This window comes from Acinonyx jubatus, chromosome A2, assembly GCF_027475565.1.
Source record: "Acinonyx jubatus isolate Ajub_Pintada_27869175 chromosome A2, VMU_Ajub_asm_v1.0, whole genome shotgun sequence".
NCBI lineage: Eukaryota > Metazoa > Chordata > Mammalia > Carnivora > Felidae > Acinonyx > Acinonyx jubatus.
The window spans coordinates 37,634,529-37,650,158 of NC_069383.1; the positions used below are offsets into that span (position 1 = coordinate 37,634,529).

At 36.8% G+C, this 15,630-nt stretch overlaps 1 protein-coding gene across 6 annotated transcripts in view; it reads right to left on the reverse strand.

Moving 5' to 3' along the window:
• ZNF277 (zinc finger protein 277) overlaps positions 1 to 15,630 on the reverse strand; it is a 111,037-nt gene that overhangs the window by 42,572 nt on the left and 52,835 nt on the right. For 3 of the 6 annotated variants that reach the window (XM_027075299.2, XM_053218209.1, XM_053218210.1), the window contains one exon: positions 2,311 to 2,512. In XM_027075299.2, coding sequence (XP_026931100.2) covers positions 2,311 to 2,512 — 202 coding nt within the window. Of the gene's footprint in view, positions 1 to 2,310; positions 2,513 to 7,426; positions 7,636 to 15,630 lie in introns of those variants that run through there. The other 3 variants (XM_053218205.1, XM_053218208.1, XM_053218207.1) reach the window with 3 other exon arrangements.

The window sequence follows — 15,630 nt, forward strand, 5'->3', positions numbered from 1 at the left end:
CATTTAGAGGGCGACCGATTCCAACATTTAACTATTGACTTCTAAGTCTGAGACCTAGTAAATAATTTGATTTTCCTGTCCACACACTGATGAGATTAGTATCAATGATACAAAAGAGAGATTAGTACAAATATAGCTACTTAGCTATCATACATAAGAACAAAGGGAAAATACAAACTCTGATTTAGATATTCCTCACAGATTTTAGGAGAAAGAAAACCTTAATGTTTCTCAATTATCACTGGTAGATCACCATATTTTTCTCCAATTCCTGGGGGAGAATTTGCATTTACATAATAAAGCAGAGTAAAAGAAGAGATGACATCAAAGAGAAGCTGAGTGGTTCAAGACTTAAAGATTATCTCAGGGCACCTGGTTGGCTCAGTTGGTTAAGAGTCCGACTCAAGATTTTGGCTCACTAAGCACCCCCACACTGGGTCAGCCCGGAGCTGCTGTCAGCTTGGGATTCTCTCTGTCCCTACTCTGCACTCAGGCATGCTCAAGCGCTTTCTCCCTCTCTCTCAAATAAATAAACACAAAAAGAGAGTATTTCATTTGATAGTCTTGACAATGGTTGCTTGATAAGAATTTGAAAATTTCTAGCCCAAACAGTATCTAAAACAAAATCAACAGATCTGACTACATACAACTAGATATCATATATATAAGGGAGCTCCAAGAATACTCCCAGGACACACACACACACACAAAAGCACAAACATTTTAACTGAAAATAAAGATTAATGAATGAGAATGAGAAGAATGAAGTTCTTCCTCTGAAATTGTGTAATAATTAGTTTATTCAACCAGCTGGTGGCATATATCATGCACATAATTCCCCTTTGCTATTCTGTTCTATCTCTGCTTCCCGACCAGGTAACACCAAAATCTATTCAAAAACTGCAATGCTGAGTGGCCATAATAATGCAGAAGGTACTCGACAGACATTCTGTATTGGTGCCAGGCAATTGAGAGGAACATGAAAGGTTAGAGAACAACACCCCTGTGGGCCTTCTGGCTATTCCAACTGGAAAACAAACTTATTCTCAAAGTTTAGAAGTGTTAAGGATTCTAAATTAAATTTTCTCAAAAGTTTTATTTCGCAAATGATAATTAGAGTTTCAGAACAGCATAAATGCCTATTGAAAACTCAAGCTATAGTTGCAGAAAACTAACATTTCAAATATATCTTTTGTAATAAAAATAGAATAAAATTTTTGGCTACCATCTATTGGATATAAAAGATGTCTCAGGTACTAGTTGGTGCTATATGAAGCACCTGTTTTATGTAACACTCAACAATCTTATGTGAGTCAGCATTTTCCCCTTTTACTGATGAGGAAACTGATGCTTAGAGTAGTTAAGTAGTTTGCTGGACATCACATGGTTAGGAAGTCACCTAAGTCTGCGTTCAACTCTAGGCCTGCTTGGTTTCATAGTCCACTCTCAGTAATATAGGCTGCTGCTTTGCAAGACCCATCATAAGATAGAAACTGCTTGCTAGGAATGATGTGGTCCGGCAGATACAGAGTTCAGATGCAGAGATGTTACAACATCTGGGTTACTACAGTGTTTTGTAGAGAAATCAGGGCAGAATATCTAAAAATGGTTCCTGGCCAGCTATACCAAAATGTATGCTTTTAGTAATTGTACAAAACCAGTTAACTATCATGATAGCATGTACATGGAAAACGCTTCCAAATGTCAATTTGGACTTCCGAGTGTCAACTAATAACAGCATGAACAAAACTACTTCACTCCATTTGCTTAAGAAAAGGCATATCTCTTCTAAGAACTAGGAACTGGAAAAAAAATATGCTTATATTACTTGTCTGTTGGTATGGATATTCTAAGTCAGGTGCTCATAGATTAGAGTTTAGCTCACTTTGGGTCCTAGCTGTATAGGTGAGGTTCCTACATTTCACACATGCCCAATGTTGGCAGTTCCCGAACCACTTATCTCTTTCTGTTCTTCATCCTCCTCATCCTCTTCCCCTCAGTACCTCAGTTGACTGATGTTAAGCCTTTGGTTTATTGAGTGACCTCCCCCCGCCCCTACTTTTTTCCTGGTTTTTGTCAGAAAACCAGAAAAATGCTCATCACAGCACTTAAGCTGAGAGTTCTTTGGACAATATCCTTTTGGCTTCACAGGCTCCAACCAAGGATCCCTGTTCCCAACAATGCTTGAAAAAGGATATGAATTTTCACATTTGCACAAGAATAATTTTATATATAAGCTTATATATAAGTTATGTCTTTCCTTTATGGAATACTGAATTTAATTCTTTTATGGCCAAAACCAAAACTTACCTTTGGAAATCAGCAACCAACTTGACATCAGCTATGACCATCTTATGTTCAATAATCATGTGCTTCAGAAGTTTGTCTTGTTCATCCATAGGAAAATGTTCTTCACAGAAAATACAAGGCACAGATGGAGAACCTTCTAAAGCGGTGGTGCCACCTGGACTTTCTGGCAGGGAAAGCGGCTCCAGGATACAATCCTTACTGTCTGGGAGAGAGAAAAAGCAAAAGCAAGGAAAAAGAAAAAAAAAGAAAAGAAAAGAAAAGAAAAAAAAAGAAAAAGCTGCAATCAGCTCTTTAGAAGGATGATTTCTTACCTCCTGCATTAAAAGGAAAAATCCACAGTGCCACAGTGCCAGAGAACAAGATATTTTATTATCATTTTAAGTAGATTCTGCAACCTAGAGGCAGGGAGTTGTGCAAAGCAGCTCCAACTCCCCATTTGCCGGCTTGAATGGGGGAAACCCATTTGTCAGAGCAGCTGTTCAGGCATTCTTGGACACTGGCCAGCGGCAGCAATTCCGGGGGTACTTGCAAGGGGAAGGCTGCAACATGCTGGGTTAAGGTTCTATGGCCCAATTGTGACCTATGGCTGACAGTCATCACACTATGGGAAGTAAATGGTATATTCTGAGGCTCCAGATGATACCAGGCCAGTCTTTTAAGCTGCTTCCTGTTGCACCTGCAAACTCTTTCCTGTTTGATTATCTGTCACGTGCAAAGAAGACAGCTCTCACATTGGGTTGACATAGCATGTGCTGGGTGGCCCAGGTGGTAATTTTTGATGTTGATTTATGTCTACCATTCACCTGTTACACAATTATGTATCTTAATTCAAGTTCTTATGAACAAAGAGATGAATGATCATTTACTAGACATACACAGTAAACATTTTTTTCTGTGTATATTATTCATTTTCCTAACATCACCTATGGTATCTTTGAGAGTTGAGCTGTGTAAGATCTATAGCTCTGAACTCATGCCTCAAACCACTGCCAGGTGTGTCAGGAGCCCTCTTCAATGCTCCAGGGGGAAAGACTGGATCGGTCACCTTTAGCTGGCAATTGAGTAGTTAGTGACTGGGCAACTAGCATAAGACATTTAGCATCTGAGGAAGGGCAGGAAACCTTCATAAAGAAAGACAGTTATACCACAGAAAAGTCTTTGGAATTAGCTTACTATTAATTTTATTTCTTGTTTTTATCTTACTTTAACTTGTTTCTAACAGCCTTCTTAATTGCATAATTCACTGAATCAGTTAATGTTGCACTGCTGACCATGGTCTGAGAACTGGACAAGCATTCATTCACTCAATGAAAATCAGCTGAGTATCTACTGAGTGCTGGTCTTTTCTGCTTAACGTTGCAAGACATGATTCTTATCATCAAGGCTAAAGTGACTGCAATTTGTTAGACGGTACAAATAAGTTTAAAGGATAAAGAGAGAGAGACGGAAAATGTATAGGGTCTATGGGAGCATGGGGACAGAAGAGTCAACTGAGCTGGAGTGGGAAGGTGTCCCAACGGACATGTCCTCTAATACATCACTCACAATACTCTGCTCATATTAAAGTATGCTAAATTAAATTTTTATGTTAGTTCCATAAAATTATTTAATACCAGAAAAGGTGGAAATAGGGTATACATGACAACGGAGAGAATATTTAAAAACGTATAAGCACTTTAGAAGCACTATTAACAAAAGTGATGTTACCAACAATTATATTTATTAAATTACATAATGGAAGCAAGGAGTTCTGAACTTCTACAGTTCTTCAGTTGTAGGTTATATCCTTCAGTTGTAGGTTAGATTCTGTAGGAACTTAACTCTCATGCTAAAAATAAGACAGGGAAAGAGAAATAGGTAATAAACAAATGAAACTCTGTATTTTACATCCACTAGAATAGGACAACAAAAGACAGCATATATTCTAAATAGAGGTACCATTAGTAAACATTACATACCATCTAGAAAATAACAGGTACTGTCTTACACCCTTCTCCCCGAATTTGAATGATATGTGTAAATTCATTTTGCCTGATTGCAGAAAACAATGTATTAATCATCACCAATAGCAAGAGCTAACATTACTAGGTATCTGATATTTGTAAACTACCCTAGCAAAGGGCTTCAGGGCATTTTCTCAATTAATTCTCACTACCTTATTTAGTTGGTACTATTATAACCCTCATCTTCCAGATCAGACTACTCAGACTTAGAAAAGTTAAATCAAGTGGCCTAAACACACAGCAAGTTAAGCCTAAATTAAAACACGACATTATTCTGCCTCTAGTTCCAAAAGGCATTTTCCCCAAATCTGTGTTTTTCTGTAATGTGTATATTCAGCGCCTTTTTGAATTGGTACGTATTTCTAAGTCACGCTGAATCTATGCATTCTGCCAGTGTCCTGCTGTGTCCCTGATACTAGTTCCACCAGCAACTCTTACACAAATCTCAGTAGCCCACATCCTCCAAAAACCACTGGGTACAGTTTATCTCTGTCACTGTATTCTTTCCTAATGTTTCACTACAAACTCTCTAATCTTCCGTGGTTCATTCCTCCTCCCTTTTGTATGTTCAAGGCCCAGTTTCTCTTTCTTCAAATTATTTCTAAGAGAATGAAACTAAATGTTCATACACGGTAGAACCAAACAGCGTGTGGTTACTGTAAAGGCATACAGGAACAAAATCGTAAATATGCAAATTTCATGTATGAGGAACCTGTGGTTTAGGAGGTACTAAGTCATATTTGGGAACTCGAGTTACTATGTAATTCAGAGAATAAAAATTTTAATAGAACATTTTTGGACAAGATTTTAGTGTTCTGACTCCTTAATCATTTAGCATCATGTTCAAATTTACGACAGCAGTGATCAAAAGAAGTAGTTTGTTTACCTATGTCTTTCTTTCCCCACTTCAGACTGTTAATCGCTGGAAGGCAAGATGAGTCCTGGTCATCTTTAATTACCTGGCATGCACACTGTGTTATTGCATCATGACTGCCACCGCCACTGTGGGTTAATTCTGTGCCAGGCACTGTTAAGCCCTTTACATGTACATTATTAACGCAATTAACCTTCACAATAACCCTATGACAGAGCTTCCATTTCTTTTCCTATTTTATAGTTGAAAAAACTGAGGCACTTAGAGACTAAGTGACTTTCCCCAGACAGCTAGTAAATGGTGGAGCGGGGATTTGAATCCAAGTGGTCTGGCTTAAGCATGAGCACTCTTACCCTACACATAACACTGAGGAAGTTGGACGTTTTCCTGTAGGAAGTAGAGCCACTCCTATGTTTACACTGATATGGGGAGAATGGGTTGTGAGACGTAAGTCTCCAGATGGGGAGACTGGCAGTTGGGAGACTACTGCAGTGTCCAGGTTGGAGGCAGCCATGTTAGCAGTGCTTGGAGGGAATGGAGAGAGGGGAGGATGCAGAGATTGCAGCGACAGTTCTTGATTACTGGTTGGCCAGAGGGAGTGAAGAAGCCTGGGATGCCTTTTAAGATTCCGGCAGGGAGGCTGTATGAATCACGGGCACCAATCACCACTTTAGGAATGCATGTGTAGAGGCACTTTTTTGTTCTGTGAGAAGGACAGATAATGAGTAAAGCTTTAGAAGAGCTCAGGTAATCTGCTCCAAAGTTAAACATTCCTGACATGGATTTTGGACAGGGGCAGGAGTGACTGGAGTCTCATGTGATGCATTTACGTTATTTTCTTTGTTTGCCAGCAACCCTCCTCCCCCAGTCCTCTTGAGGGTTTGACTCACTCCATCTCTCCATGTCCAACAATAGCAAATATCCCTATTGCAATTAATTATTGACATGTATATCTGTGCCCCTCGGGTAGTATGGTAACACCTCAGGTCAAGGACTAAATCTTGTTTTCATATCTCTGGTGTACACTATAGTCCCTGAAACATACATGGTATTTGATATGTGCTTGAAAAAATGAATAAGACCAGAGATACCTAAAACTAGAGTTATACCTTTGACTCAGCTTTTAGGTAAGTTCTATTTCAGGGAACACCTGTGGCTGTCTGTATTTAGGGGAACTTCTTCTGCCTCAGATTGAGAGCAGTCCAGAATAATTATAGCCAAATCTTTAGTACTGTGGGCCTTGGTATAATGAGCCCACTGGTAATAAATAATGATGTAAAAATTATACTAAATTCTAATAACAAGTATTACTGAGTGTAATAAAAGTATGTGAGGTTTATTTAGGGATTTTTAACTTCCTTTTTTATTTTTCACCCATGCTCACCAGTAAACAGAGACAAGTTGCATTTGGAACGCAGAGTAAGTTATACCACTCTGGCAGAGGATGTTTCTATAGCAAAGGCCTGAACTCAAGTATATATTTTACTTTAGAGCAATGGTTTCCAAATCTGGAGTGCTTTTTAAAAAGTAATGATTTCAAGGCCTTATTGTTAGACTGACGAAATATAACTTTTACCGAGCAGTAATTCCTAAACTCAAGTCTGGGGATCAATGGTTCAAGGAATGATTCCAAAGGGATTGTGGACATCCTGATCATACATTAGAGTGTGGGTATTTTGAACTCACAGCAAGTCTGTAAATCAGGAATAGGGCCTGGTGGCAAAGCTTACTTGATAGCGTATTCTGTCCTAAAGAGAGCCTCTCAAACTCTAAGCACTGTGTCAGCATAAACAACTTAGTATGATTTGTCTAACAGGTTGTTTATTTCTAGTTGTCATCATAAGAATCATAGTTACACCTTACCATGTAGTAAAAAAATAAATACAGAAATATAGATTTTTTTTGCTACAGTGACCTTGAACTCGAAAAGGCAAAAGGAAATAAACTCTATTTAGCTCCTTTCAGCAAAGAGGCAAAGCATCTTGAAAATTTTGGCCCCATATCTGCTTCACACATTTGTTACAAATTAACAACAACAAATTATCTGCTCTAGTTCTCACTTTGAACAGCAACTCTGTTTAAATGAACTGTGAAAAATACCATCCCAAGAGAGCTGAATTTTTGAGGAGATCCTATGCTGATTGTGAACAATTTTATTGACTCTGGCTAAGATCCTCAAAGAACCACATTATTATTCTAAGATCATGCTTCTCAAACTTTTAACATGCTTATAATTCACCTGGAGACTTTGTTAAAGTGTAGATCCTGATTCAGGAGGTGTGGTGACCAGGGAAACATGCCAATCCAATCTCCTGTCGCTATGAGCATAATTGAAATATAGTCTCAGGTGCTGTGCTCTGAAATCCTACTTGCACTGAAGCCAAGCTTTCCACATGCTGCTCTCAGTAAATGATTAGAGCCAGCAGAAATGGTAACGCAGGCTCATTCCTGTGAGAGAGAGAATTTCACTGACATATGACAGTGGCTGAGGACTCTCAGCAGCTTGCCAGAAATGTGCTTACTTACAACTGTGTTGCCGTCTGAGACTCTACTCCACTGCCCTTCCTTCCCTCTTTCCTTCACAGGGGTCAGACCTACATTGCTACCTTCTCCAGCACTCTCTCCCTTTTCCCTCCTCTGGTGTCTTCTCCCCAGATCTCTTACATGTCAAATCCCATCTTGCTATGTGCTTCTTAGAGGACATGAACTAACAAAGTAGGTCTAGGAGGTAAAAAGTCTTGAAATTCTACATGTCTGAGTTTCCAGGTGATGTCAGTCTGCTTATCCACAATCATACTTTGAGTAGTAAGGTTCTATTTAGGGAACAAACCAGTCATGAATTCATATTTTATCTAAGTGTTAAAATGACAACCCTAGACTTTATAGTGTATCATTCCTGCCAAATAGATAAAAGCTGCTGGTGCTTTGAAGGAAAAAGAAGAAGCTTCTGAGGTTTCTGTCCTCCTTAAGTCAAATGAGAAAGAAAAGCCCATATCAACAAATAATTGATGAGAAGGCTTTCAGCCTTCCTTCATGGGGAATTGGAGAACACCTCACACATCACTCCTCGTTTAAGGAAGTACCCACACTTTGCTGTGTACACCATCATAATATCACTGCTAAAACCCTGAAAAAAATATAAAGTGGTAATTTGGTGATAAACTCGACCCAGATCAAATAAGTTTAGTTGTGACTCTTATCACACTCTGATAATCTAATTGATAATCATTATAAAAATTGGAATATGAAGATGGGCAGGGTTTTTGTAGTTTTTGTAGTTTTAACTTGCTATAAACAAGCTCCTAATTTCAAAAAAAAAAAAAAAACCAAACCCATTTCCTTTACAGTTGTCCTTCATTATATTAGTGTAATTTCTTTCATGATAGCTTTCTTTAGTATCTTACCAACTCTGGATATTTTCATGCCTGTTCTCTAAGCTTTTGATTAGAACAAACATCATAACTTTCCATAGGACTCCAATGCCTACTCAATGTCATTTATTGTATCTTAGTTTTATTCTGGAAGTAAAACTTAAGAAGTAACTTTTATTTCTAAGTTCTTGAGGGTACTTGTCACTTAAACTAAAAACATGGCTTTCTACTTCCTAAGTAAGTCTGTCCCTTAATTTCTAAGAGTGCGCCCCCTAACAGATGCATTTGGAAAATGGAAAAGATTGGTTTAGTCTTCTTAACTGCAATCTATCTCTAAAGCTCAGAGTAAGAACATAAGACTCTTATGTAAATACCCTTGGGCTAATAATTTATTATGTAAATTATTGTGGCCTGATATTAAAAAAATTAAGTTACTATACAAGCACTAAGACTAGGGGAATACGGGAAAGGGAGATGAACTTAGGTGAGCATTGTTACACATTCTTGACACCACTGAGACTGCTGATGAAGGTGTGCTGAATTAGTACGCTCAAATATAGCTGGCAGGTTTGCCACAGCCTTTGGTATGGAAACAGGGTTATAAACACATTCAACCCTTAAACCTAATAAGCGCTTTGCCTAGAAATTTAAGGAGCTAATTTAACACAAGCAAAAAACTGTAAAAATGTTATTACAACATCACCTATAAAGCAAAGTAATAGAAGCCACCTAGGCGTCATGCAAATGAAAAGCAGTTCTTTAAAATATGGCATATATGTGCTGTGTATTATGCATGTGCTAAATGACAATTATGAAGACAATGGAGAAATATTGTAAAACATGTTTGAAATTTATTAAAAAGAGCTTAATCCACAATGAACTGCACACAATTCCTCACACACACACAAACGTACATGTACATACACCCACATATAAGTACAAGGCTTGAAAGGAAAGATACAAAAAGAAAAACTATGAGAGATTTTTCTCTACAACCAACTTTCCCTAACACTGAAAATTTTTGAAATAAAAAGCATGTCTTCTGACAAGTTCCTCAATGTGACTGTGACAGATAAAATTAAGAGAAAGAAATAAAGCAAGTATAATTTTATTTGGTTACTAAGTCTTGACATTTTAAGATGAAAAATTTTGATTACATTTATCATTTAAAAAGTGAGCACCTGCTATGCACAAAGTGTATGCTAGACACTATCAAAACTATAAAGATTATTAATATAGAATCCCTATCCTGAAGAAACTGTTAGTCTAGAGGAAAATATGAGACAACTATACAAATAATTATAATACTATTCAACATATGCAAAGTTGAGGGTTAAGGGATATGGAAGGAAGAAACCTCAAATCAGGAGAAATGAAAGAGAATCTTCATGGAGTCTTCTTGAAATGGTAAAGAACTCCAGCAAGTATATATATAGATAGTTAAAAAATCAAAATAGTCCAATTAGTGCTAGAGTCTAGGTAGGAAAAGGCAGCAAGAGTAGATGGATCACATGTTGGTGCACCTTAATGCTAGTCCAAAGATTTATATTTAAATTTGGAAGTGGTGAGGAGATTCAGAAGGTCTTTAATTAAGGAAGTAATATAACATATAAGGTCACAAAACAAATCTTAATAAAATAAAAATGCAACAAACTTACAGGATGCAACAAAAAAACAGGACTAATAGGGAAGCTTAGAGCGGCAAATAAGTTAAAAGGAAGAAAGACCTCATAAACAACCTAACTCTGTAACTCAAGGAATAAACAACCTAACTCTGTAACTAACTCTGTTACTCAAAGAAGAACTAAGCTCAATGGTAGCATAAGGGAGGAAATAATAAAGAAGGACAGAATGAAATAAAGAATAGAAAAAAATTAACAAAATTAAGAGTTGTTTTGAAAAAGTAAACAAAATTGACACACCTTTAGCTAGACTAAGAAAAAAAGAGAAAAGACTCAAAATCAGGTATGAAAGAAAGGGAAATTATAACTGATACCACAGAAATACAAGGATCACAAGAAATGGCCATGAATAATAATATGCCAGCAAATTGGATAACTTAGAAGAAATGGATAAATTCCTAGAAACATACAACCTGTCAAAACTGAACCATGAAGAAATAGAAAATCCGAATAGACTTATGAAGTGATTGAATCAGTAATAAAAAAAAACCTTCTAACAAAGAAAAGCTAAGGAACAGATAAATTCACAGGAGATTCTACCAAACATTTAAAGAAGATGTAGTGCTAATCCTTCTCCAAAACATAAAAGAGGAGGGAATACTCCCAAACCTGACCAAAATCAGACAAAGACATTACAAGAAAAATAAAATATCCCCAATGAATACACATGCAAAATCCTCAACAAAACACTATCCAAATTCAACAGCGCATTAAAAGGGTTATACACCATAACCAAGTGGGACTTAACCCTGGGAGGCAAGAATGGTTCAGTATATGAAAATCAAATCAATACGATACACCACATTAGCAGAATGAAAGATAAAAATCACATGATCATCTTAATAGATGAAGAAAAAGAATTGGACAAAATTCAACATCCTTTCATGATAAAAACACTCAACAAATTAGGAAAAGACAAACACTTCTCCAACATAAAGAAGGCTATATATGAAAAGCTCACAGTTAACAACATATTTGACTGTGAAAAACTGAAAACTTTCCCTCAAGATCAGTAAGAAGACAGGATGCTCACTTTTGCCACTTCCATTTAACAGAATACTGGATGTTCTAGCAAGAGTAATTAGGCAAGAAAAAATAAAAGGCATCCAAATCAGAGAAAAAGTAAAACCATCTGTTTGCAGATGTCATGATTTTATATATAGTCTACCAAAGATTTTACACACACACACACACACACACACCATTGCTTATAACTAATAAACAAATTCAGGCAAGTTGCAGGATACAAAATCTATAAGCAAATATCAATTGTGTTTCCTGAAGACACAGACTAGACATAATGCCAAGATGGAGGTATTCACTTCAAAAGAAACAACAAGAAGAGGTCACAGCCAGGGATCTAATCAAAACAGATATAAGTAATATGACTGAACCAGAATTTAAAACAACAATCATTAAGATAGTAGCTGGGCTTGAGACTAGCATAGAAAACACCAGGGAGTCCCTTACCTCAGAGATTAAAGACCTAAAAACTAGTGAGGCTGAAATAAAAAATGCTGCAACAGAGATGTAAAACTGACTGGATGTAATGACCACAAAAATGGAAGAATGAGAGGAATGAATAAGTGATATAGAAGATAAGATTATAGAAAATAATGAAGCTGAAAAGAAGAGGGAAAGAAAAATACTGGATAACAAATGTAGACCTGGGGAACTCACTGACTCCATAAAGCATAATAATATTCATACCACAGTAGTCCTAGAAGAAGGGAACGAAAACAGGGTAGAAGGTTTATTTGAGCAAATTATAGCTGAAAACTTCCCTAATCTGGGGAAGGAAACAAATATCCAAACCCAGGAGGGACAGAGAACTCCCACCACAATCAATAAAGCAGGCCAACAGCAAGACATATCATAGTAAAATTTGCAAAATACAGAGATAAGGAAAGAATTCTGAAAGCAGCAAGGAAAAAGAAATCCCTAACCTACAATGGAAGACAAAATAAGTATAGCAGCAGATCTGTCCGCAGAAACTTGGCAGGCCAGAAGGGAGTGGCATGATATATTCGACTTGCTAAATGGTAAAAATATGCAGCCAAAAATACTTACTCCAGCAAGGCTGTTATTCAAAATAGAAGGAGAGATGAAGAGTTTCCCAAACAAACAAAAACCAAAGAAGTTCATGACCACTAAACCAGCTCTTCAAGAAATATTAAAGGGGATTCATTAAGTGGAAAAGAAAGACTGAAAACAACAAAGACTAGAAAGGAACAGAGAAAATCTCCAGAAACACCAACTTTACAGGTAATACAATGACACTAAATTCATATCTATTAATTAATAAGCACCCTGAACGTAAATGGACTAAATGCTCCAATCAAAAGACACAGGGTATCAGAACGGATAAAAAAACCCCAAGATCCATGTATATGTTGTCTAGAAGAGACTCATTTTAGACCTAAAGACATCTGCATATTGAAAGTGAGGGGATGGAGAACCACTTATCATGCTAATGGACATCAAAAGAAAGCCAGAATAGCCATACTTAAGTCAGACAAATTAGATTTTAAACCAAAGACTGTAACAAGAGATGAAGAAGGGCACTATAGTATAATAAAGGAGTCTATCCAACAAGAAGATCTAACAACTGTAAATATTTATGCCCCCAACGTGAAACACCCAAATAAATGTCAATTAATAACAACATAAAGAAACTCATCAATAACAACACAATTAACAGAGGGGACTTTAACACCCCACTTACAGTAATGGACAGACCATCTAAGCAGAAAATTGAAAGCAAACAATGGCTTTGAATGACATACTGAACCAGATGGACTTAACAGATATATTAAGAATATTTCATCCTAAAGCAGGAGAATACACATTCTTTCTGAGTGCACATGGAACATTCTCCAGAACAGATCACACACTGGGTCAGGCCTCAACAAGTACAAAAACACTGGGATCATACCATACATACTTTCAGAAGACAATGCTATGAAACTTGAAATCAACCACAAGAAAAAAATTTGGAAAGATCACCAATACATGGAAGTTAAAGAACACCCTACTAAAGAATAGGATAATCAGGAAATTAAAGAAGAAATAAATACATCGAAGCAAATGAAAATGAAAACATGACAGTCTCTTACTTCAGAAGAGAGAAGTATACAGCAACACAGGTCTACCACAAGACTTTTTCACTTCAAATATACAACCTAACCTTACACCTAAAGGAGCTAGAAAAGGGACAGTAAATGAAGCCTAAGGCCAGCAGAAGGGAAATAAACATTACAGCAGAAATAAATGCTATAGAAACAACAACAAAAAAACCCAGTAAAACAGATCAATGCAACTAGGAGCTTGTTCTTTGAAAGAATTAATAAATTGAAAACCCCCTAGCCAGATTTATCAACAAGAAAAAAGGACTCAAATAAAATCAAGAATGAAAGAGGAGAGATCACAACCAATACCACAGAAATACAAAGACTTGTAAGAGAAGGTTATGAAAAATTATATGTCAACAAATTGGGCAAACTGGAAGAAATAGATAAATTCCTAGAAAGATATAAAATACCCAAACTGGGGCGCCTGGGTGGCTTAGTCAGTTAACCGTCCGACTTCGGCTCAGGTCGTGATCTCACATTTGAGCCCCGCCTCAGGCTCTGTGCGGACAGCTCAGAGCCTGGAGCCTGCTTCAGATACGGTGTCTCCTTCTCTCTCTGCTCCTCCCCTATTCGTGTTTGTCTCTCTCCCTCTCAAAAATAAATGAACATTAAAAAAATTAATAAAAAAATACCAAAATGTAAACAGGAAGAAATAGAGAATTTGAACAGACCCATAACCAGCAAAGAAATTAAATCAGTAAACAAAAATCTCCCAACAAACAGAAGTCCAGGGCCAGATGGCTTCCCAGGGGGAATTCTACCAAACTCTGAAAAAGAGTTAATGCTTATTCTTCTCAAACTGTTCCAAAAAAATAGAAATGGAAGGAAAGCTTCTAAACTTACCCTATGAAGCTAGCATTACCTTGATTCTAAAACCAAAGGCCTCACTAAAAAGGAGAATTATAGGCTAATATCCCTGATGAACATGGACACAAATATTCTCAACAAGATACTAGCAAATTGAATCCAATAATACACTAAAAGAATTATTCACCACAATTAAGTGGGATTTATTCCTCGGCTGCAAGCATGGTTTGATATTTGCAAATCAATGTTATATATCACATTAATAAAAGAAAGGATAAGGACAATATGATCCTCTCAATAGATGAAGAAACAGCACTTGACAAAGTAGAGTACCCTTTCTTGGTAAAAATCCCCAACAAAGTAGGGATAGAGGGAACATACCTCAACATTATAAAGGCCATATGTGAAAGACCCACAGCTAATATCATCCTCAATGGGGAAAAAGAGAGCTTTTCTTCTATACTCAGGAACAAGACAGAGATGTTCACTCTCCACTGTTAATTTACCATAATACTTGAAGTCCTAGCCTCAGCAATCAGACAACAAAAAGAAATAAAAGGCATCCAAACTGGCAAGGAACAAGTCAAACTTTCACTGTTTGCAGGCGACATGATACTCTATGAAGAAAACATAAGAGTCCACCAAAAAATTGCTAGAACTGATATATGAATTCAGCAGTTTCAGGACACAAAATCAACATACAGAAATCTGTTGCATTATATACACCAATAATGAAACAGCAAAAAGAGAAATCGTAATTGATCCTATTGACAACTGAACCAAAACCCATAGAATACCTGGGAATAAACCTAACCAAAGAGGTAAAAGATCTGTAGTCTGAACACTATAGAACACTTATGAAAGAAACTGAAGAGGACGCAAAGAAATGGAAAAACATTCCATGCTCATGGGCTGGAAAAATACTGTTAAAATGTTTGTACTCAACCAAAAGCATTCTACACATTTAATGCAATCCCTATCAAAATAACACCAGTATATTTCACAGAGCTAGAACAAAACAATCCTAAAATTTGTATGGAAACACAAAAGACCCCAAATAGCCAAAGCAATCTTGAAAAAGAAAAGGAAAGCTGGAGGCATCATAATTCCAGACCAAGTTATATTACAAAGTTGTAGTCATCAAGACAGTATGGTACTGGCAGAAAAACAGACACATAGATCAATGGAACAGAATAGAAAACCTAGAAATGGGCCCACAACTATATGGTCAATAATCTTTGACAAAGCAGAAAAGAATTTCCAATGGAATAAAGGCAGTTTCTTCAACAGATGGTATTGGGAAAACTGGACATAACATACAAAAAAAAAAAAAAAAAAAAGAACCTGGACCACTTTTTACACCATACACAAAATAAATTGAAAATGGATGAAAGACCTAAATGTGGGACAGGAAACCACTGAAATCCTAGAGGAGAACACAGGCAGCAACGT